The 24,392-nt window shown below is 38.8% G+C and overlaps 2 protein-coding genes across 3 annotated transcripts in view; one reads left to right on the top strand and one right to left on the bottom strand.

Annotated features, from left to right (window-relative positions):
- Positions 1-4,813: 4,813 nt before the first annotated feature.
- On the bottom strand, positions 4,814-5,975 carry LOC124605456 (phosducin-like protein). Its single transcript, XM_047137142.1, has one exon. The coding sequence runs from the start codon at positions 5,895-5,897 to the stop codon at positions 5,013-5,015; it is 885 nt and encodes a 294-aa protein (XP_046993098.1). The 5' UTR covers positions 5,898-5,975; the 3' UTR covers positions 4,814-5,012.
- Positions 5,976-6,183: 208 nt separating this feature from the next.
- The window catches only part of LOC124605455 (actin-related protein 2/3 complex subunit 1A-B), a 38,622-nt gene continuing 20,413 nt past the window's right edge, over positions 6,184-24,392 (top strand). The window contains exons 1-5 of one of the 2 annotated variants that reach the window (XM_047137140.1): positions 6,184-6,344; positions 6,466-6,553; positions 15,941-16,092; positions 16,275-16,383; positions 20,581-20,753. In XM_047137140.1, the coding sequence (XP_046993096.1) occupies positions 6,487-6,553; positions 15,941-16,092; positions 16,275-16,383; positions 20,581-20,753 (501 nt within the window). In that variant the 5' untranslated portion in view covers positions 6,184-6,344; positions 6,466-6,486. Of the gene's footprint in view, positions 6,388-6,465; positions 6,554-15,940; positions 16,093-16,274; positions 16,384-20,580; positions 20,754-24,392 lie in introns of both variants that reach the window. The other variant, XM_047137141.1, reaches the window with a different exon arrangement.

A 24,392-nucleotide genomic window follows, 5' to 3' on the forward strand; every position in this document is an offset into this window, starting at 1 on the left:
CTGTACCACCTTGCTCGGTGGGGTTTTATGTGCTTGGTATATTAGAACCCATATTGTTTGTCACAGGGGAAGTAACTCCATGCTATAATTTGATCATGTAATCTCTACTTTTCTTACCTCTTATAATACTACTAAAAATATAACAACTTTGTATCTTATTGTGTTGTAAAAATAGTCTTACGTGCATCTTTAAATAGATACTGTGCACAAAACCACAGGTAATCTGCACTAAGCAATCATCAGGTAATGTTCATGAAGTGAATCTGCATCCTAAATTCATTCGATAAAGTTCCATGTCAGTCAGTCTAAGTGGCGCATTCACTGAGTTAGATTCAGTCAAGACAGTTTACATCCAGCTTTCATCATGTAAAATTTCATGTCAGTAGTATCTCTAGCGCAAAGTATAGGTTTCTTGTATTTATCATCACTTACCTAATTAATTTGTTGGATGATACTGATTGTATGTGAATGAAGTATTTATATTTATCCAGCACCTGTTGATCATCACGGAAAAGTTAGGAGGCAGTCAGGTATGGAGTACCATGATTTCAGGAGAGAGCTGGATCAGTCATGTTTTGGGCTAGTACCATGATTACATGTCAGACGTCTCTCATTGCTATTGTATTTTCAATGCTCTGCAGTATCTAGACGGATATATCTGGCCCCCACAGCTCGAATGTCAACTCTGTCCCAGTGCCAGTATATCAGAGCCTGGTTACAACAGTTGTACACCAGTTTGCCTGAGAAGAGGATACAGCGGCTTTATGGCACACTTCCAAACCGAGTCAGTGCATGCATTCAGGCCAGATGGAGTGCCACATCAGTGAGCTCATACTGCCAAGCGCTCTATAAATTTGACTCAATTTTGTAATCACTGAAATAACATCGGTTACTCTCTCCACCTTTCCTCCTCCTCTCCTGGGTACTTTACTTTTTTTGTTTGGCAGAGTACACGTGATATTGCGGTGATGAGTGAAGGTGACAACTACTTTCTTAAAATGGACACACGACCACACAATGCAAGTAACAAAAATAACTATAACAAAAAATAAATGTAACAGGTAAAAACCAGTCTAAAAATAAACTAAAACAAATCTTTCACTTAATATGGGAATAAAATGAATTCTTCTTCTTTTATGCCTTATTCTGTGTCTCTCTTCTCTTGGGGTCCATCCTCCTAGTCTTGTTATTCCATCCTGGTCGTATTTGCAGTGTACAGTTACAATGTTTTCAGGTCGTTCTTTAGGTTCCTCATCCATGTACTCGGTGGATGTCTGGGGACTCTTTCCAGTTATTTTACGCCAAGCACTGTTCTTGTTATACGGTTAGGTTCACAGGGCATGATGTGTCTGCACCAGCATAGGCAGTAACCTAGTTCCTGTATTCAAGCATTGGTCTCCCACCATGATTTTTAGCCACCACACTTCTTGATGTTACCAATTTGGTGATTCCTTAATGCCTAAGGACGTGTCCTATCAATCCATCCCTTGGAATTTCCTGGCAGATTAAAACCATTTGGTGGACTGCAACTCACACATGGGATCTTTGCCTTTCATGAGCAAGTGTTTTATTTACTGAGCTATCCCAGCTCAACTTATGACCTGCCCTCACAGCTTTACTTCCACCGGTACCTCATTTCATATCTAAGTAATGTCTGCAATATCCTTTCTTCCAGGAGTTCCAGTCCTGTTAGGTATGCAGGAGAACTTCTGTGACAGTTTGGAAGGTAGCAGATGAAATACTGGCCTCAGTAAAGCAGTGAGGGCAGGTTGTGAGTTGTCCTTGTATAGCTCAATCAATAGAGCACTTACCTGCAAAAATCAAAGGCCCCATATTTGTGTCCTGGCCAATTTTAATCTTCTAGCAAGTTTCAAATCAGAGCACACTCCACTGCAAAGAAAGAATTCATCCTGGACACCTATCCCTTGTTTTAGTCAAGTTCTGACAAAATGTTTGATTCTTCCCAATTGGATTTAGTAATCTACATTAAATATTACTGAATATAAAACTGTACACTATTTGAATGAATGATTTATTTCACTGCAACTATTTTTGCGTGTATGCCCTTTGTTAGATAGTAGTGCGGATTTCTTGGCTGAAGATGGCACTCAGCCCAAAATCAATGATAGTGAAATACATTATTCATTCAAAAAATGGAGCTGATAGCAGATTTTTCTTCAGTGGAGTTTATGAAAACAGCTGTGATATTCCCAAGCATCATGGACATTTTCATTAACTGATCTCCCCATATGGTTCTCAGCTTCTTCTATAAAATCTGACAGACAAATATAAACACAGTATAAGTGAGTATTTATAACATAACTACATTTTGAGAAGTCGAGTTCACGTAAAAAAATATGGACCACATTTATAAACTATTCTCTAGGATTTTAGTTTGTGATCTTGTATTTTTATTCACTATAATTACACCTTGGTACAACATAAAATGCAGTCACAACATACGGGATAATATTTTCTGTTTATGAAATTGTACGCTCCCCTCAATACTTTCAACTGGCTACTGTTCGGTAGAGTTTACAGACAAATTTTATATAAACCAAGACAGTAAAATTACAGAAATGGTCCACAGTATTCTTCAGCAGTCACAAGGGTTACAGGCAATGGAACAATATCTTGCAGCACATACCCACCATCACATCATATTGTAACTTGCAGATGGTATGCAAATTGAATGACTGACTAATTTTGAAGGGTTCCTTAAAATGAGTGCATGGATATAAATTTTCACTAATTTGTAAAATACAGTTTCATATTTTAAAACAATTACTTATTTTCTGTGGTGTGTATTTTCTCCTCCATATTTTTTCCATGAAACTAATGTTTCCTAATGTGGTATGCTATGTATGTGTCTAAATTGCTATCTGTAATTGCTTGTTTATCAGGTTCCAGCTCCCAGAGTTGGGTGGAGAGGGGATCAAGCAGGAGTAGAGGTAGGAAATGTGCAGCAGACTTTAAGCTTATGAACACCAAACCTAGGAACATCACTAATGTTAGAAAGGAGAAAGTACTGTAGTCAAAAGAGAGGGGTAGGGCTCCCCTTGCAGGAGAAGTTAAGGTGAGTATCAGCTCACCAGTTTTTTCAAGCTGGGTGCAGAGCTCAGTCAAGTGACAGAAGACTGACGGCCTCTGTGTGAAGATTTTACGACAGGTAATCATGTACTACTAGTGGGTGGGACAGGGAAAAGCTTGAAGAGGGACAGTGCTCACAAACAGGTGTTGATCTAAATAAGATAGCCTTGTTAATTGAAATCACAAATGTTTGGCTTGAGCTGTTACAGTGCCCTGATCATCATAGCAAATTTTCCGTATTTTTCAACGAATATTTCTCAGGTACTGCAAAGAAGCTGCAAAAAAATCCCTAAAACAACTGTATCACCAACAATGAATTACACAGCCAGCACAATGATGCACAATAATGCATCCCGTAACAAAACAAAGCATGAAGTCAAGAAGACAACACAGAAATTAGAAACATAGGAAGTTGCAGACCTAGATGAGGTGCTAATCAATACACAAAACATGGACATTATTTTCAAACTGCACAAAAGGGTTTTGAGAATATTAGCTAAATGTAGCACTCATGTTTATTGTAAAGACATGTTTTAAAAATGGGTAGCCTATCCTTACTGTACCAAGTGAGCTCAGTTACCAATCTGTTACGCACATCAGGAAAAACAATTGCAGCACTGTCACAAATAGTTCAGTATGTGATTATGCAGCAAGAGCCCATTTGGACTTACATTTACCAAAGAAAGAACAACCAAAAAACTCAATACAGCAGTTTCTATCTGGGATTAACACTGCACAATAATTTGCCCAAGATAATGACATAACTACAGAATGCCTGGAATAGAATAAAAACAAAGAAAGTGTTGAGTGCTAAACAAGCACATTACAAATATTCACATTACCAGTACCAGTTTCAAAATAATATTGCAATCTGCAGATGTGATAATTAATCCACAAACACTTTCATCATGGTGACCAAATTCTAGTTGTGTGTATACTGAACATTATGAAAAGCTATAAAATATGCATCACAGTGTCATAACAAAAGTATCTCCTTTACCTTGTAACACTCGACTCCACATTTTGATTTTGTTGGCATACTTTTTTTTGTGTGTGTGTGTGTGTGTGTGTGTGTGTGTGTGTGTGTGTGTGTGTAATTCTATAGCTATCACTGTAAAATGATCTTTATACATTATTTTAAGATACCACACTATATTCAGTGCTAATGATTCCTGCAGCAGGAAAAATTACTTAGTAAAGCTTCTTATTATTTAATATAGCTTCACTATTACTTAATATAGCTTAAGGTTTCCTTGATCTGCAGTCACAGAAGTTAACTTCAATAGAGAACATTGTTCTTTCCTCTTCAATAATGTTTAAAATAATTTTTACTTTATACTTCATTATTTTTAGATGCAGTACAGACTGTGTAATAAACAATTTAGTATCCCTTACGTCACGGGTCAAAGCCGACGCGTGAGATCGGACGTTTCTGTCGACCCAAAACTTGTTACTGTAGCTGCTAATCTGAATGTGTGTTCTTCTTAATTAAATGGATCTGTTTGTGTTAGCTAAATTTTGGTTGAGTCTCAACACACATGAAGTTGCATTTTAAATAAATATGATTTAAATGTTTTAATGTTATGTTATAACCTCACTCATTACGTTTTGTTTTCCTGCATAAACACAGCTACCTTGAAAAATAAATTTCTTCAAAACTTTAGGAGCTGAGAAGGTAATGTTGCGTTAAAAATTTTCAGTAAATAAATTTTATGGATCACAAATATATTTTTAACAGTAGCTTCTAAAGCACTACATTATATCTCATTTCTTTTATGATACACACATACACAGATAGACAGATATATAATTTCACATTAAGAGCATCAACTATAACAATTTTTTAAATTGTGTTAACATAACATATAGTGACTTTAGAAATAGTTACAAACTGCACTCATAAAAGTTTCTTGGAATACTTGTTACTCTAAACTAAGGTCACTAGCATTACCATCGTCATCATCATCTTTCTGTTGCCTTATAATTGCAGGTACACATGATTTGTCAGGAAGCATGCCGTGCTGAAGAAGAAAACTCTCGACGTCTTCCATAAAAAAATCATCGCCTAACTCCTCACTGACACGCACAAAGTTTCCTACCAACTGGCCACCTTTATAAACCAACAATGCAGGCACTCCATTGATTTTGAAACGTTTGCTGACACCAGCAGCTGATCCAATAACTTTGCAAAATTTAACATTCGCATATTCCTGGCATAAATTCAAAAGACAGCCATTCATTGCTTCACATGCTGGTACGTGGTCTTCATATATATGGACGACGATAGTGACAGATTTATGTTCTTTATCTATTGCATCAAGGAATTCTTCTCCACTGGTCAAAGCTATAACTTTGCCAAATCTTGGAAGCGAACTTATCTGCTGCATCATTTCTTGCATCCTTTGTTTCTGATATTCAAGTAAAATGTTCTCGTCATTCAAAAGCTCTGCAAGTTCGGGATCTAGCTCCTCATTGTTTTTGTCTCTCTCTTCATCTAATGCTGATCTACACGTCAAGGAAAGTTTTTTTATCAGGTCCAACCGCTCCTTTTCTTGTTCGGCGCGCTTCTCAATCTCCAGTTGTTTATATCGCCGCCAATCCTGAACCACTCCTTTAGGGCCGGTGTTTGTGGAATATCCCTCCCATTTGTATGGGTCAGGCGTAGGTACATCCGATGACTTTCCTTCAGCGCCCGCTACGGCATTTGGTGTTTCACTCTCATCTTCTGATTTCTCTTCATCACTTTCACTACTGCTGCAGTAGCAGTGAACTTTCTCACCCAGAATTTTGTCTTCTAGCGTAGTCATGACCGCTTTCAGTAACCGCGAAAATGCTAATTGTTTACCTGTCAAAACGTTTGATACAACTCAAACAACATAGTGCAAAGATATGCAGTTGATTGCTTCTCGTGCAGTGTTGTTATTTGAGCCATGAGCTCCTTTATATATTTAAGGACACGATCTAAATACTGTAAATAGTTTGGACATGGCGAGGAAAAAGTAATAAAAAGAGCGACTTCATACACACAAGTTATTTTTAAGTCCTAATACAATTTCAGATTCCTGTAAACATGAATGTTATGATTACACGCACTGTGATGAAATCATCTTTGAGCGGTTGCATTAAGTTGATGGTTATGGGCTAGCGTGAAGAGATGGGTGTTTGAAACTTACAGGAAAAAGAAATTTCGGGAGAAGGTATTCGTGTAGACGGACCAGAGTCCGCGAATTCCTTATTTTCGGCGACCGGGACAAGTATGTCCTTAATTCAACATATATTACATTCAAAGTGGTCCTGGTGCTTATCGCTTCATCTGGGCGTTTCCTGCAGATATGTTGAAAAGCTGACAGGAAAAATAAATGCATCTGTTTTCAGGTGAAGACCGAGCCAAACGAAATGGTGGAAAGACACAGCTTTGGAGTAAATCCCATAACGTGTCATGCTTGGAACAGAGACAGAACTCGTGAGTATAGCTTGATAGATAGATACACACGTCTTTAGACTATATGTCTTCTTGGTTTTTGCTTGTGGGCAACAAACATTAGAAGTTTAAGTCCGTCGGGTGCTACAACGGTAAGTACTGGTCTTGAGGATGCGTGCCTTAAATGAAAGACGTGTTTTCCTTCTCGCAATCACTTAACCACCGTCATTCACACACTACCGTGTGCTGACCGACCAGTAATCGGTTCTTAACTGACTGGGTACTCCTACTGTTTGTTCCTAGTGTTTATTCTTAGAACTGATACGTGATCTTTGACACATCCGATCGAAGTAGTTGTAATACTATTTTTACTATAATAGTATTTTCTAACCACATTACCCTTTAGAAAAGTATTCTTTGATACACATACACCAACATATTGAACTGCAAAAAATCTTGTAAAAAAAGAAAAAACTTTTTTCTGATAATTATTCCCTGAAACAGCCCTCTATTGTATCTGAACCTGCCATAAAGCCCACTTTTCCCATTAAATTATTTGCAATGTGAACATTATTTAGAAACCCATCACACCTTTGTGATTACTGCAGTTTCAACAAAACATGAAAGATGAACACTTACTATTAATCAGTCATCTCAACAAAATAATAATCATGTTCAAGTCAGGTCTAACTTGAAAATGGAGGCGAAATAACCATTTGACCACACACTTTATTTCTGTTATGAATATTTGTTAACTGTGCATTGTGATGTATACATTCTGTAAAGCCCATCTGCCTTTCTAAAACATATTAGGCCCTACATAAGGAAAACACATTAATGGAGGTGAAGGAGTTTGAGTGGATTCATTTGGAGGAGCTCAAAATCTTAACACCTAGGTTAGGTATCGCAATTGTTACTAGGACACCCCTATTTAAACAGTCTGACCCTTCTGTGCATATCAGCAGAAATTACATGACTGCTGGGGAAAGGGCTTTTTGTAACTATTCTAGGACAGCTGCCACAATTCTCTCATCACCCTTCACACCAACTTATGAGCAGTGTTGCCATTCACATTTATTTGGCACAGAATGAGCATATCCATTGGTCAGCTCTTACTGAGTTAATACAGCTACTTTCCCATCAAATTCCCCTAAGAGATTTTAATGCACATGGGATGATGGAATTTGTTCTTTGCACAACCTCTGCACTAGGGATATAATTCTTGATAATTCATTTTCACTCAGAATATCTACCACTCAGTAAGTACTTTAGCGACATTTGGATGTGAAAATCACCTCAAAGGGATGACTCCACCGTTTTATTACTGTTGTACACACAGTTTTGTATGCAGCCACAGCTGTTATGTATAACAGTAATGTGCCCAGCCCAAAATTTGCTGGACACCCAATGATACAACTTGTGTCCTGTTTGAGTGACACGTGTATTGCTCTGCCATTGGGAATGTGTAGGTGGCACTGCAGTGGTACAGACAGAATCTATTGACACAGGACAAATTAACATTCTGTATCACAGGCACAAAGACGTTACAGATAATTGAGTAAAGCCAGAAACTGCTCATGTTCCTTAATTCCATTAACTGTTCATCGCCACATTGTCATTTGATACAGAGTTACAGTAGATAACCACCTGTCACAGCTGCACTGAACAATCTAGAACTGTTAATCACTCCAAGGAATTAAGGCCAGATCTCAGAGAACATCAAAGAAACTATATTTCTAATGCAGGAGGAGGCTATAAATTGGGGTTGTCTTCAGCTCAAACATGGAAGCATATATCATTCTGCTCTGTGTGAGAAATTCAATTCAGTTTATCTGTGGCTAAAGGTATACACTGCTAGTATCCAGTAACATTCAGTACTGCATGCTGATCCATCTCAGTTGTGCATCTTTTGACATCATCTTCAGCTTTATCAACCAGATTGACCAGTAGGTACTACATTTCAACTCATGAAATGAGGCTACGCTGATTCCCCTTCTAAAACTACACAAACCTAGCACATCACAAAAGTCTATCACAGTGTTGCCTCAGCAGCTGCCTAGGAATGACTCCTGAAGGAACTGCACACTAGTGCCTCACTTCGATTCCTGAATCATGCAAACTTGGCCTTTGTTTCTAGTGTTAATTCATGAGATATCACTCAAACGTTGATAGTCTGACCCTACTGGAACTGACCGCGTAAATATCATTGGGTTGTGTTTCAACTTTATGAAAAGTCTGACATAACATCGTGGTACCCTTTACTGCAGACAAATTTTGTAGTAGGAATCACTGCCATATTTAAAGTCCCTTGTTGAACTGTCTCAAATGAAATGTAGTGTGTTACTTTCTCAGGTTAAATAGGTGGATACGACAAAGAAGAAATATTATGCAAATTTGTCCAGTCTGTATTTCAGGCATATACCAAGAGACACAAAGCTTTCAACAAACAGAATACTGTCATTATGGAAATATACTTTGCATAGCAATAATCAAGAAAATGTTAACTGGTATGTTATGTTGCTAACTTGTCCTCGTATATGACAACATAGAATTAACATCCCGCATTGGCTCTAAATCGAAGAACATTACTTCTGGTGATGGGTACTATGAAGTTGACAGAAATTTAGAAAGTAATTAGCAGAAATTTCTACTGTTAGCCCAAACCATATGCCTGAAAGAATTTGTGGTGATAGTATACTAGGCTAATAATTCATTATTAGCAGAAGGTGGTTGATAATCAACAGCTGGTACTACTACCAGATGGGGACAGTAGGCATGCAGAGGTTTTCCTATGATTTAATTACTGAAGGAAATTCTAGTCATTTACAGCTTCAGTGAAGAACATGAAAGCACTCATCTTAAGTTGGGACATTTCAATATTACTGATATGAGTAAGGTGGATTGGTTCTTCTGTTGTAGGCCTACTTATTTTATTGGTACTTGACTGGTTTCTGGCTTTTAGGCCATTTTCAAGTTATTTTTTGCAGTAGAAAAATTTGTTATGTGCATTAAAATGGAAGCGTCTTTAAATTTATATGTTCCTTTCATTTCATTCACACATGTTAAACAAGACATAATGGCCTCAAAGACAGAAACTAGTAACATAACAATAAATAAATAAAAATACATACAGAAGTGGAAAAATACCACCTTCTTTTAATAAATTTCTTGCAGTGGTACCTACATAGAAGAAAATATATTGGCAATGTTGACTGGAATACATTCTTTGAAATTCTGAAGATAATAGAGAGAAAATAACAGGAGTGAAATGTTACCTTCAACTTGTACAGAAACCAAACTGCAGTTATCAGTCAGACATGACGGTGAAAAAGTGCTTGAGAAGAGAGGGAAACAGGGTTGTTGCTTATTCATGACTTTATTCAATCTGAGCATTGAGCAAGAAGTAGAGTAGAAATTTGCAAAATATGATTAAGTTTAGGGAAAATAAATAAAAACTGAGGTTTGCCAGAGACAGCACAGCGTAAGACATGGAATGGGTAGAACTGGGAGTCAAACCCAGAATCTTTGCCATTTGCAGTCGGATGCTGTACTGATTGAGCTATCTATGCATGACTCGTGTTCCTCTCACAGCTTTACCTCCACCAGTTCATCCAAACTTAACATAAGTTCTGCACATTTTGTGGGATATTACTGGAAGAAAGTAGTGAAAGTTACACTTTTTAGAGTATATACATTTTTTAGAAAAGGTTGCAAGTTGATCTGTTTCTGGAAACTTGTTCTTCTTACAGTTAGTGCTATGCAAGTTAGTAGGCAGAAATATGGTGCATTCTGCCCAGAGAAAGATAAAGCTAATATTTTGCAGTTTAGAAGCATGCTGGTTTGTATCCATCACCTGTTGTAACTGTTGTCTCCACTAGTAACTTCGTCAATGAACAGAACGAAGAGCATACTGGCAGTTGCAGAATATTTTCCGCCTCACCCAGTGCAGACCAGATCATGCACTTGTCTTTGAACATTCACAGCACTCCAACAGCAGGAAGAATGTCTCCATAACTCATCTGTTTCTTAAGTGAATCCAAACCTCTTGCACTGCTAAGTACAGCCCTTAGTGTCTTGCCTTCAGAGATGAAGTACAGTTGCATGTTAAGTTGTAGGAGTGCCAATAAACCAAAAAATGGCCCATGATATTTTATTCTCAATTCTGTGATTAACATAAGGGACCAAAGGGTGGTGATGAATAATGTTCAGATATGGTGGTGGCTACCTACACTATACACAGGGTGGTTGGAAACTCCTGTTACAAACTTCTAAGACATATAGAGGGTAGTGAGTACATAACATTTTGAATAGGAACCCATGTCTGGAAACGTATCATTTCCTTTCTACCACAGTTTCAGTGCAGATGATTATCTCATCCACACCCACATGAGGAATGTACTTAGGCGTGACACAGTACAGTTGTTGCAATCCATTTGAAAAGAATACTGACTCATTCCGTTATTACTCACGCATTTGCATTACAACTTACACCTTATGGTTTACATTAGTCGACAACAACAAGAACCCAGCATCTACGGCACCAGCCACAACTTACCGATGCATTACAACAGTGGCTCGATGTGGCGGCCACCAACATTGTTACACACATTGTACCTCCGAAGCATGTTCTGGTACACTCTCTCCATCCCACCTGGTCTCTCTTCAGTGTCTTGTGCAGTGGCCAGAACTCGTGCCTGCAGGTCTTCCTCTGTCTCTACAGGTGTCTCATAAATTAGGCTCTTCATATGACCCCACAAGTAGTCCATAGGGGTTAAATTCAACGATCGTGGTGGCCAAGCAGTTCGACCACCACGGCGTATCCATCTTTCACCATACTGTCTGTTGAGATGTGTCTGGACAGCCAGTGAAAAGTGAGGTGGTGCTCCATCATGCTGAAACCACATTTCCTGACGGACATTCGATGGCACAGCTTCCAAGGACGGGTCCATTACGTGTCATAGGAAGACTAAGTATGCAGGACCTGTGAGCTTGGATGGAAGGAGGTATGGTCCAGTCACCTGCCCATATGTTAATTCCAAATCTGTCTTGAAATCCCTGAACATGTGCGGCATGAGGGTTTTCGTTCACACAGACATGGCTATTTTGAGCATTCAGAACACAATCCCTTGTGAACCTACATTCATCTGTGAAGAGAACTTGACATGGAAACAGGCGCGTCGATGCAATGGTGCAGGAAGCATGTGCAGAAGACGACACATTGTGGAAAGTCTGCTGGACCCGTAGGGTGTACCCTTTGTAAGTGGTACGGATGTAATTGTTGCTCATGCAGGATGTCTAAGACAGTACTGTGACTAACAGCCATTGCACACACAATTGTTCACGAACTCGTTGACGGGCTATCTTCAATGTGACGCAGTACACCTTCAAATTCGGGAGTGCGGTGTCGCCGTGGAACACCACAGTCCTGCCTCCTCATGGTGAAGGTACCTGTTTTTCGTAGCCGTTGTGTAACTTGGGCGAACAGTTTGTGTGATAGAGAGTGACTGTGTGGAAAACGTTTGTGATGCAGCTGACTAGCAGCTCTTCCGTTAGCTCCAGCTTCACCATACACAAGGAGCATGTCTGTGTATTCCCCAAACATGTACTGCACCATGTTTCCTCTACGGTGATGCACAGGTATTGACTTGGTCTCACAGGAAAGTGGACAATAAGTGACATCTGGGGATCGTTTAAAGTAGTACACGTCATCGTGTCTACCCTGTTGCATACCAGGACAGGGAACTCTGAGATATTTCTCTTGTCCTAAGCAGACGTTGACGAGGTACACATCTGAATTGAAACTGATGTAGAACAGAAACGATACAATTCCAGACAGGGGTTCCTATGCAAAATGTTCTGTACTCACTACCTCTACATGTCCTAGAAATTTGTAACGGGAATTTCTGACCACCCTGCTGAGCTAAGCACATGGTTTCTGCTTAGCACCCAGCAGCTGCCACATTAATTTCTAGTTTAGTTCCTGATATCTTACCACTGACTACATAAAGTTACGAAGTTGTAATTTCTTAGAACTGACCTTAAGTAGTGCTCTGTTTGCAGCTGAATATTACTCTGTAAGTAATGTTTATATTAATCTTAGTCCATTCTCTGACAGTATACAGAATACATTCCGAGCCACTCGGAATGTTGATTGCTCCATGAATTTACAAACTGTGTGTCAGGTGAATGTTGCAGCTGAATTTAGACAGACAAAGCTGTTAATTATAGCTACAGTATCAACCTGTTTAGCTGTGTATTAGTTGGCATAGCAATTAGTAAAGCAGCTTAAGGCTGTTGAGGTATCTACTGTTGTGATATTCAGTTTTCTGTATGATTCACAAGTGTCTGCTTTGCAAACACCGTATGTCTGTGAAAAGAGTAGAAGGTGCAATCATCTTTTCACTCTAAGGATTTTCCAAAAATGTTCAAATGTGTGTGAAATCTTATGGTGCTTAACTGCTAACGTCATCAGTCCCTAAGCTTACACACTACTTAACCTAAATTATCCTAAGGACAAACACACGCACCCGTGCCCAAGGGAGGACTCGAACCTCCACCGGGACCAGCCGCACAGAAGGATTTTCCAAGATAAGCTGTTGAATATAATTTAGTTTAATACGTACATGTTATAGCTGTGAGACTGCTTAATTTCTTTCCAAATCCATTCAACCATCTCATAAGAGAACATGGTTTCTCTTTTACTATTTAATATGCTCTGGAAGATATTTTATCAACCTGTTGTAGAATTACTTGTACAAGAATGCCAGGAGACTAAATTATAACTGTTTTGATTTCGCACACACAAACAAACTTAAGAATAGAATTGAGAAAAATATTAATGTGAATGCTCCTGAACACTGGACTTGAGACTATAAGTGAGAGACATTTACCACTAGACCATTGGCCCATACAGCAACATGTGAATCAAATGCTAGAGAATGGCTTGTGTAGGCGTAAATGACTCAATGTTGGAAGCTTGTGTAATGTATTGGGCTTCATAGTTGAACTGCTTATCGTAGAGATAGTGATTCATTCTGGTTAGTCACAGTTGTGAGGAGGTGACTGCCCAATTTCTTGTCAGAAACTGAGGTTAGATTCAACTGTCTGTTACATAAAAATTAGAGAATAAATTGTGAGTGGCCAGTATGATAATACCAATATCAACTTCGGAACTCCTGTATTTCAGTAGTTCCTGCTATAAAAAACCAAATGGAGTGCTGCAAACTTTTGAGACATTGATGTGTGCATCAATAAAATAGCAAAAGGGACCCTTAAAGGCCCCCAATTTGGCAACATCCTCAGTGCCGCCCACGTACGTTTGTTGAGCGCCTTTAAAATGTACTTGTCAGGTACTACTGGACCCATTCAGCTGAGTGGTGCCTTGCTGCTGTAGCACTCGAGGGGAGGAAAGCCACCCCCCCCCCCCTACAGTAGTAGGGGTTGCCTGCCCTCAGACACTATAGCAATCATGAGACTCCACTCAGCTGAATGGGTTTTGAAGTCTCTTAGAGGCACACTGCACTGCAAACTGTCGTTTCCAACTGCGAAAATTGTAGAGATCAAAGCCTCAGGGAAGGAGTGGTTTCATTGACTTCTTCGGCCACCCGTAAGAAAAGAGCACAATGTCAGTGCTGGGTGTCGGGGTTATGACCTCTACTGGAGATGCATCAAAAGAAGGGGTGAAATGTGGGTAAGAGGTGGTGTGACAATCTTCCCATCATGCGGAAGGATTGTGGTGAAATTTGGTGATAATGTGGCATTAAACCACCCTACACCTCATACAGACTTCTGAATTGTGACCTTTTTTTGCACATGTTCACACGTTGCTGTCTGAAGTGTTGCTGAGCCTGAGGGTGACGCTGCAGGACACCCTGCTTTTGCATCATTATGAATGAAGATTGTAGGCACCCTTGAGCCAAATTTCAAACTAATGTGATACAGTGGGAGACAATTGAAGGGTTTTGAAAATGTGAATATCTCTCTTCATTCACAAAAGTAACCACACGTAATGCACACATTACTTCCAACCGGTCAGAGTTCCCAGTGGCAATGGTCATGTGCACATGAAGTGTGCTTGCTCGTGTGAATGTGTGTGTTTCCTTTGCTAAAGAAGGCTTTGGCTGAAATCTATAATATATAACAGGCATGTAGTTGTGCCTGTCTGCAACAGTGGGTCGTCTTTTACGGTGAGTATCAATCTATCCTTTCCCTAGTATTGTGGATATTTCAACCTACAGTTTACATTGCTTTATAATAGTCTTGCATTTTTAAATTAAGAGGCGTGTTTTTAAAATAAGTACCATTTTGAAATTTAAAAAAAGACGTACTAAGATATCTCAATAATTTTATTTTCACATGAAAGCCTGTACCTTAATCTACTTTTCTACATAATTTCCGTCAATATTGAGGCACTTGTCATAACATTGTACCAGTTTTTGAATACCCTCCTCATAGAAGTCTGCCGCCTGACTTGTTAACCACTGCATCACCACTGTTTTGACTACGTCATGAAGATGCTGACCGCCCAGGTGTTTCTTCAAGCGCAGGAACAGATGGTAGTCACTGGGCGCAAGATCAGGGCTGTACGGAGGATGATCTAGAGTTTCCCACCGAAAAGATGTGATGAGATCTTTGGTCTGATTCGCCACATGTGGACGGGCATTGTCTTGCAGCAAAACGATGCCCTTGCTCAACTTGCCACGTCTTTTCTTCTGAATTGAACAGCGCAGATTGTGCAATGTCTTACAGTAAGCTGCTGCATTGATTGTCTCATTATGAGACAGAAATTCCACAAGCAATACTCTTTTTCTGTCCCAAAAAACTGTGCACATGATTTTCCGGGCAGAAATTGTTTGCTTAAACTCCACTTTTCTGGGTGGATCTGAAAGCCACCATTCCGTGGACTGTTGCTTTGTTTCTGGTGTGACATAGGCCACCCATGTTTCATCTTGAAGAAACACATCGGTGGTCAGCGTCTTCAAGACGATGATGAAGTCAAAACTGTGGTGATGCAGTGGTTAACAAGTCAGGCGGCAGACTTCTATGAGGAGGGTATTCAAAAACTGGTACAACATTATGACAAGTGCCTCAATATTGGCGGAAATTATGTAGAAAAGTAGATTAAGGTACAGGCTTTCATGTAAAAATAAAATTATTGAGATATCGTAGCATGGTCTCTTTCTAATTTCAAAACAGTACTTACTTAAAAAACACGTCTCGTACCTTTACTGCAGCTGTTACTTTCATGTTACAATATACAGTCTAATTCTTTATTTTTTTGTGCCTCTGATGCGTTTCTTCCATGTTGTGATGATTTTTGACATCAAAGTTCATTATAGAGGGGTGAGCACACAATTGATGTTAGAGTATCATTGAAGCATATGGTAGTTCCACTCCAGACTGTATAATTTGTTATGATATTTTTTGCAGAAGTGGCTTTGTCTCCTAACAACCATGAGGTTCACATTTATAAACGTCTAGATAATGACTGGAAGTTACTGGATGTGTTGAACCAGCATGATTTACGTGTGACTGGTATTGATTGGGCTCCTAAAACAAATAGGATTGTGACCTGTGCTGTGGTATGTTTAATGTACTATTTAATCTTGTAATATTTTTATTTTGCTCTTTATATCTTCAGAGATCACAGAATTTCTGGATATTGACAGTTGTTTTATTTCATTACAATATTAACCATATATATATATATTTTTTATTTGTATACCTATTAAGTACATTTTGAGAAAAATTTCTTTATTTTTAGGATCGAAATGCGTATGTGTGGACTCAGGGTGAAGATGGAAAGTGGAAACCAACACTTGTCTTGCTGCGCATCAATAGAGCAGCCACATGTGTGAAGTGGTCACCACTTGGTATGCTTAGAATCATACTTTTTGATGTTGTTTTAGTAGTTAATACTAGGAATATGTAATGGAGTGCTAAAATTTCATGGCTGCAAATTTAATAATTGTACATAACAACTCCACATTGTGCTTTGAAAAATACTATAATGCATTGGCCCATAACGTATTTGTTGTTTCCGCTCTTTCGATGTGGTCACTCCAACCCAGTACAATTGACTGTGTAAGAGTGGAAGAAGGAAGTTTCTTACATTATGTAACAAAAGCTTTCTGAAAAAGTGTGTGTGTGTGTGTGTGTGTGTGTGTGTGTGTGTGTGTGTGTGTGTGTGTGTGTGTTGGATCTGTATAGCTCATACATAGTACAGGGGTGTTTTTTAAGTAAGTATCATTTTGAAATTAAAAAAAGACATACTAAGATATCTCAATAATTTTATTTTTACATGAAAGCCTGTACCTTAATCTACTTTTCTACATAATTTCCGTCAATATTGAGGCACTTGTCATAACGTTGTACCAGTTTTTGAATACCGTCCTCATAGAAGTCCGCCGCTTGACTTGTTAACCACTGCATCACCACTGTTTTGATTTCGTCATGAAGACGCTGACTGCCCAGGTGTTTCTTCAAGTGCAGGAACAGATGGTAGTCACTGGATGCAAGATCGGTGCTGCACGGAGGATGATCTAGAGTTTTCCATCAAAAAGATGTGATGAGGTCTTTGGTCTGATTCACCACATGCGGACAGGTATTGTCTTGCAGCAAAATAATGCCCTTGCTCAACTTCCATGGACTGTTGCTTTGATTCTGGTGTGACGTAGACGACGCATGTTTCATCGCCCATAACAATTTGGCTTAAGAAATCATCACCGTCATTGTGGTATCACTCAAGGAAAGTCGATGCACTGTCTAAACGTTTGGTTTTGTGCACATCCGTCAACATTTTCGGTTTCCAACTTGCGCACAATTTTCGGTAATTCAAGTGCTCGGTCACAATGCCACACAAAGCACTACGAGAAACTTTAGGAAAGTCATCCCGCAAGGAGGAAATTGTAAAGCATCTGTTTTCTCTCACCTTATTGTCCACTTCCTGCACAAAACTTTCATTAACGACCAAAGGACGCCCACTCCTTTGTTCATCATGCACATTTGTGCAGCCATCTTTAAATGCTCTCACCCACTTTCTTACCATTCCATCACTCTTAATGTTTTCTCCGTAAACTACACAGATCTCACGATGAATATCAATTGCTTTTAGGCCTTTAACACTAAGAAATCTTATAACAGCCCGTACTTCGCAGTCGGCGGACTCACGATTATCGGAGGCATCTTAAACACTCAGTACACAACGTAAACAAGGAAGAATCGGACTGCAATGGCATCAGTGCATAGATTAAGGTACAGGCTTTCATGTAAAAATAAAATTATTGAGATATCTTAACATGTCTTTTTATAATTTCAAAACGGTACTTACTTAAAAAAACACACCTCGTAGTGTTTTATGACAATTTCATACAGATTCTGTTCAATGCAATAATTCTTGCTCAGTTAGTGTGATTTATGATGTGCAGTCTCCTCATGATCCTTGATCAGTCATCTCAGTTATTTACCAAAATCATCAGTCAGTAATTAACTTTTCATACATTTTTTTGAGTTCCTATGTTTCTGTTGAAATTGCAGCACTGTAATTACACATTTGTGGCATAAACCACATTGCTATGAAATATTCAAATATGTTTTGGTTTAAAAAACAAGCATTAACAATGACACATTATTTTAAATGTGTAAAGGGAAACAGTTTCTAATCTAAAAGAATGTTGTTGTGAAATGGCAAAAGGTACGTTTCATTATAGCTCGCCTGCTGATTGTTCTTATTAGTTAGAAGGATAAAATATGTATGATTAAGCACACTGTCTGATCACACTTCTCTGGACACCTATTAGGGGAAATTCATGTGGGTTGTATCCATCCTTTTTCATTATGATGGCATGGACTCTGCTGGGGTCACTCTCAGTGTTGTGTGTGTGTGTGTGTGTGTGTGTGTGTGTGTGTGTGAGAGAGAGAGAGAGAGAGAGAGAGAGAGAGAGAGAGAGAGAGAGAGAGAGAGAGAGAGAGAGAGGCAGGGGGGGGGGGGGGGAGAGGAATGGTAGCCCGTTCTTCCTCAAGACCCAAAACCAGGGAAGGTGGCGATGTTGGACACAGGGGTCTTGGGTCTTGAGCCAAGTCAGTGTCTTAACTTGTCCATTGGGCTCAGGTCGAGACTGGTGCGGCAGGCCACTCCATTTCAGGAATTTATTGTCCACCAAATATGGCTTTAATGCTTAGCATTGTCATGCTGAAACAAATAATTATCTCAAGAATGTTCCTCTGCTGTACACAGGTCACAGTGCTGTAAATAATGTGTTCATAAGCTTTCACATTTAGTATTTCCTTAAGCTCAATAAGATGACTACACCCCAACCAGGGAAAACACCCCAATGCCATATCACCATATCTTTGGTACTTCACTGTTGGCACTACACATGATGGTACATAATGTTCTTCAGGCAATCACCAACCCTAAACTCTTCCATCGGATTGCCACAGGTTATAGCTGGATTCATCACTCGTTTCTAGTCATTCACTGTCCAATGACATCTTTACACCACCTCAAGTCTCGCATAGCGTTGGCTGCAGAAATGTGTGCTCAACCTTTGTATCCCATTCATTTTTAACTTCCTATGCACAGACATTGTGCTAGCTGAACTGCTGATAGCACTTACGAGTGATATTTTGCACTAATTTCATGCAGTATTTTACATCCCCCCTCCACAATGCTGGTTCCTGTCTGTCAGTATATGAGGTCTGCTTGAACTTGGTTGGCTATGCTTCCTTCCTTGATGTTTCCAGTTAACATGGGCAGCATTATAAGGATTGAAATATCTTTGATGAGTTTGTTACTCACGTGACATCCAATGTTCCAAATCAGTGAGATCACCTGGCTGACTCATTTTGCTGTCACTACTTCTCTACTGACAACACAATATTCCCTACCCCGTTTGATACAGGCAATCTGCCTCTCGTGAAATCTAGTGGTCAGTTGCGAATTATATTGGATTTTTAATCAGTTAGTGTATTTCATTGCAAGTTTGTATACAACAGATATTTTAAACAAAATTTACATATAATTTGAAGAAAAAGTGAATAAACAAATATGAAACCTAAAATGTCATTTAAAAATATGTGAGTTACCTCCAGACACTGAGATTAGCACCCGGCTCAAGATTAGTTATTTTGAGTTCTCATCCTGGTGAACTCTCTTCATTACAAGTATTGACCAAGAGGATGAAAGATGAACATTCTGGTTACTGAATTATTGTTTGGTTTCAGGTTCAATTCAGGGGTTCAGAGTTGTACACTATTGGGTATTGTTAGAATACATTTCATCTGTTAGCCATATATTACAGTACACTATATATAAGTTCTTCCGTGATAAGATGAGATTGCATGAAATCCAGCGCTCGCAGAGGTATTTAGATAGTCATTCTTCCCTCACACTCCATATGCAGATCAAACAGGAGGAAAGCCTGATACATGGCGCAGTGGAAAGTACTTTGTCACACTTTTTACAGTTGTTTGCAGAGTATGAGTATAAGTGTAAAAGTCTTATTATTTAATTTACTGCCACAATGAGAAATTGTCAAGTATGGATCCTCCTTGAGCTTGGATATTTGTGAAAGTGTTTTTTCATAAAAGCCTTCATTTGCCAAAAGGGCTTTAGAATGTAAATGTTTAGTATCACATGAAATAGTGACTGCCTATACACTTGCTATTGGTATTACATCATCCTTGGTGAGAAGTCATGTAATGACCTTAATTAAATCCTGTAGTATTCCTTATTATATCTTTGTTTGCTAGTAATTTGGACAAGTATCATAATTGCTGCATTATGTACACTGATGAATTCAAGTACTTTTGTTGTTTTGTATTCCAAGTTATATATGAGCTTCTGAAAAAAAGAGAAAGAAGCTAGAGCTATTCGTACACAAGCAACAGCCAGAAAATTTAGTAATAATAGCAATAATAATACCACAAATAAAAATTTCATGTACTTGCACAGCTTTTACTTGCACTTCTCTCTACACAAATGAAAGCCATTTTTTCAGAGCTTCAGTTAATAAATGTTACCCTATTGACTGTTTTTGAATCAAATGCTTTTGTCATTTGTGCTGCAGAAAACAAGTTTGCTGTTGGTTCCGGAGCACGACTGATTTCTGTGTGCTACTTTGAAAGTGAAAATGATTGGTGGGTTTCAAAACATATAAAGAAGCCCATCCGCTCCACTATCACAGCAATTGATTGGCATCCAAACAATGTGTTGCTCGTTGCCGGATCAACAGATTTTAAGGTGAGTAATTGTATGTGAATGTAATAAAGAAGAAACTTGTTTTCTGTGTTTGTAGGTAAATCATTATTTTCAAAGTAGCTGCAAGTTTTAATAATGTTTACAACTTTAAATGTCAGTCATGTGCATTTCCCAAATTGCTTAAAAACAAATGCAACATAGCTTTGGAGAGGATGAGGCTTACCAGTTTTGTACTTACTTGTGGAAAGGTAATGTGTTCACTCTCCATTCTTCCTTATTTTTTCTAAGATAGAAAGCATTCCAAACCTTTATAACGGTTCTTCTAATAGCGTTGATCTGGTGTATCATTTTAACTTCAGTAAGCGTGTGCAGATGCAGTTATCTGCTCTGCTGTGATGTCGTACAATTTTGAAGTACTGTACAATTTTGAAGTACCGTACAATTTTGAAGTCATGTATATCACATGGTTTTGAAGTCGTGTGATGAAATTATTTACCTCTCGAAAAAAGTAAACGTCACATGGTTAACAGAGAAGTACATTTTGGTTGTTCATCACACCCATCTCGTTCACATTGCATGTTGGTTGAGCATCCTCATATATGAAAGTCCTCTCATGGCGTGTGAAGTTGTTTCAGCCACCATATAAATCGATTATCAGGAAGATTGTATTTTGCTGCAGATAAGGTTTCACATTGCGAACCAGATAAGATTCATGCAGTTGGGAGGTAATTTTGCCATTTTAAGCATGTGGCAAAAAAACGTTTCCAGATTGGCTGTGCAGAGCTTCAGCTTCCTGAGAGACTGGTGGACTGAATTTTCTAGTGTATTCTTGCTAACACAAGAACACTGTCAGCATCAGTTTTTCAGATGCAGCAATGGAATATTGCATGATGTAAGAGAGTTCTCAGTACCAATTGAAACAAATGTTTTTTATTGCTTCAGCGTATCAGCATGTTTTATACTAACTGTACAAGAGGGTATGAAAAAAAGGAATTATTTTTTAAAAGCTATATATTTTCAAGTTGTTTACAAAACAAACTTATCTTCTTTGAAATACTCTCCATTACAACTAATATATTTGTCCCACCAGTGCTGCGCTGCGTGAAAATTTTTTTTGTAGTCATCTTTAGAAATGGCTGACAGCTCCTCCCTTGTTTTTCTCTTGACGTCTCAAATTTTGTCAAATTGGTGTCCTTTCATGCCCCTTTTCATCTGTGGAAATAAGAAAAAGTAACACAGAGCCAGGTCGTGGGAGTAACATGTATCGGGCAGCAGAACCATGCCATTTGTAGCCAAAAACTAACAGAGATGCCTGTGTGTGCAGGTGCATTGTTGTGGTAGAAGAATCAGTCTCCTGTCTGCTACAAATTAGGTCTTTTTTGAAGAACACTGTTGCACAATCCTCTGAAAACTTCCAAATAAAAGGTTTGACTGACTGTCTTACATGGGGGAACAGGCTCTGAATGAACTATGCCCTTGGCATTGTTTTGATGTTTGATTTGACTCAACATTTTTCTGGCAGGGTGGCGATGACATCTTCCATTGGTTTGCGGGTCGTAACCATAGCACCATTACTCAGCACCCGTAATGACCTTTGACACAGAATCTTGATCAGTTTCAAGCTGTTGCTTCAAAGCACGCAACTTGATGTTGCTTTGGATTATCAGTCAGAACCCGAGGAACAAACTCAGCAGCAACCCTTTTCATTCCCAGATCTTCTGTTAAATTCCGCTGAACTGAGCTCCAAGATAATCCACTAATTCCTGACAGTTGATCAGTTGTCTTTCAATGGTCTGTGAGCAACAAGCTCTCAAATTTTTTCAATACTTTTGTCGATTTGGGCAGTTGATGTACGTCCTGAACCAGGTTTGTCATCAATGGGCATATCGCCATTTTTAAATCGAGAAAATCACTCATACATAGCATCATCTTGGTAAGCTGTTTCCAACATTAAAATAGTTTCAACAGAATTTTTACTGAGTAGAAAAACAAGAATGAAGCAGCACTAGCAGAAACAATCACTACAGATGAACAGAACAAGCCAGGTCAACAATGCAGGCAGCACTGAACTGGCAATGAGTTATGCTGTACATGCCTAGCAACAGAAATGCATACTGTGCAAGCTCCGCCCACTTCAGTGTTATTCCAATATCTCTCTCTCTCTCTCTCTCTCTCTCTCTCTCTCTCTCTCTCTCTCTCTCTCTTCTCGTAAATATTGTCATCCTGTGTGGTCAGTGTTTATTACAAAATCTCAGTCATAGGTTGCAATGGAGGCTTGGCCTGTCGCTGAAAGAGCTTGATAGGATGATGACGACGACGACGACGACTCTGTGAACTGAACATCACTTGCCTGTGATTTAAACTGCATACTTGCTGCTATCGCCCACTGCTGAAGAGAAGCTGCTATGTGCTCTGCACCTTCTCTGGCTTCAGTGAATCTCTTGAATGCCCATTTATTGACAGCATTTAATTTACCAACTCAGTATACTCCGTTTTCGATGTCTGCTGCTTCCCATCTTTTCACTAAGTCCTTTCTTATTAACCTTGAACTTACTTCCTTGGTCTGCAATGTTTTCAGACTCCAATCAGGATGCTGTTTCGCCAATACAATTGCAGTTATTTTGACACTCAATGTTACTTACCCCCAGGTCTTCTCTCTTTGATTTGGTTCATACACTGAATCTTCATATTTTCATCCTAATTGTACAGGTGATGCGGTTGATGCACTTGAGTCATCGGTGATATTAATACTGTCAACAAAATCTGGAAGAGCTTCAGTTTTATTTTCATAGACAACCTCTTCAACTTTTACAAAAGTCACTTCCTGGTGCATACCATATAATCCAAAACTGTGGATAAAACAAGATCTTTCAGAAATTGATGTGCTCGCAGCTGGCAGTGCAAAGCTCTTGTCTCAAAATAAATTTGAGAACTTTTATCACGTCAGTGAGTGCTTGTTTGCTTTTTTCACTCTTGTTTTCAACAATACCTGCAACATCTTCAACATTTTGAACTTCACATTGTGCCAGCAAACTTGTCGAAGGTTGTTGATTCTCTGAATTCGTGAACAACACTGACAGTTTAATGTGAACGCAGACCACCAACCTCACTCTGCTATATGCAGAGAATCACGGGTAAACAAGCTACAGCATGAAAACACAAAAAACATTAATAACTTGAACATAATTAACTAAGCATCTCATATTATATTAATAATGGATGTTTGTTTTTAGATGCTCTTTCTATGTATAGTATTGAATGTTCGATTTTTCATAATCGACTTTGACCTCATTTTTTCAAAAACTAACACTGTATTCATCTTTTTGATGTTATCACGTACTTTGCCTCCTCAGTTATGTAGGTAAACCCCCACACATGCCAGCTATCACTTACATTGATTGTTTGTATAACATCACAAAAAATACATACGTAAATACTGCACCTGACAATGAGAATAAATTCTCGAAACACATTTCATCCAGCATTAAAAAAATCATAATTATATGGCACTGTGTTTAAACCAACACGCAAGCAACACAAAGTGACTGAAGGTTTCAACTAGTGCTGCAGGCGGTCAATCGGTGAAACGCACTAAATATGATTCGACAAAGATGTAGCCTCGATCACAACAATTACGACATTGTGCAAGACTGTATAAGCAGTTTGGAACTGGTCGTGATT

The sequence above is a fragment of the Schistocerca americana genome, chromosome 3 (assembly GCF_021461395.2).
Source record: "Schistocerca americana isolate TAMUIC-IGC-003095 chromosome 3, iqSchAmer2.1, whole genome shotgun sequence".
In the NCBI taxonomy this organism is placed as follows: domain Eukaryota; kingdom Metazoa; phylum Arthropoda; class Insecta; order Orthoptera; family Acrididae; genus Schistocerca; species Schistocerca americana.

What these genes read in the sequence shown, in the direction of transcription:
- LOC124605456 (XM_047137142.1), bottom strand. Translation starts at nt 5,897, where the DNA reads ATGACTACGCTAGAAGACAAAATTCTGGGTGAGAAAGTTCACTGCTAC.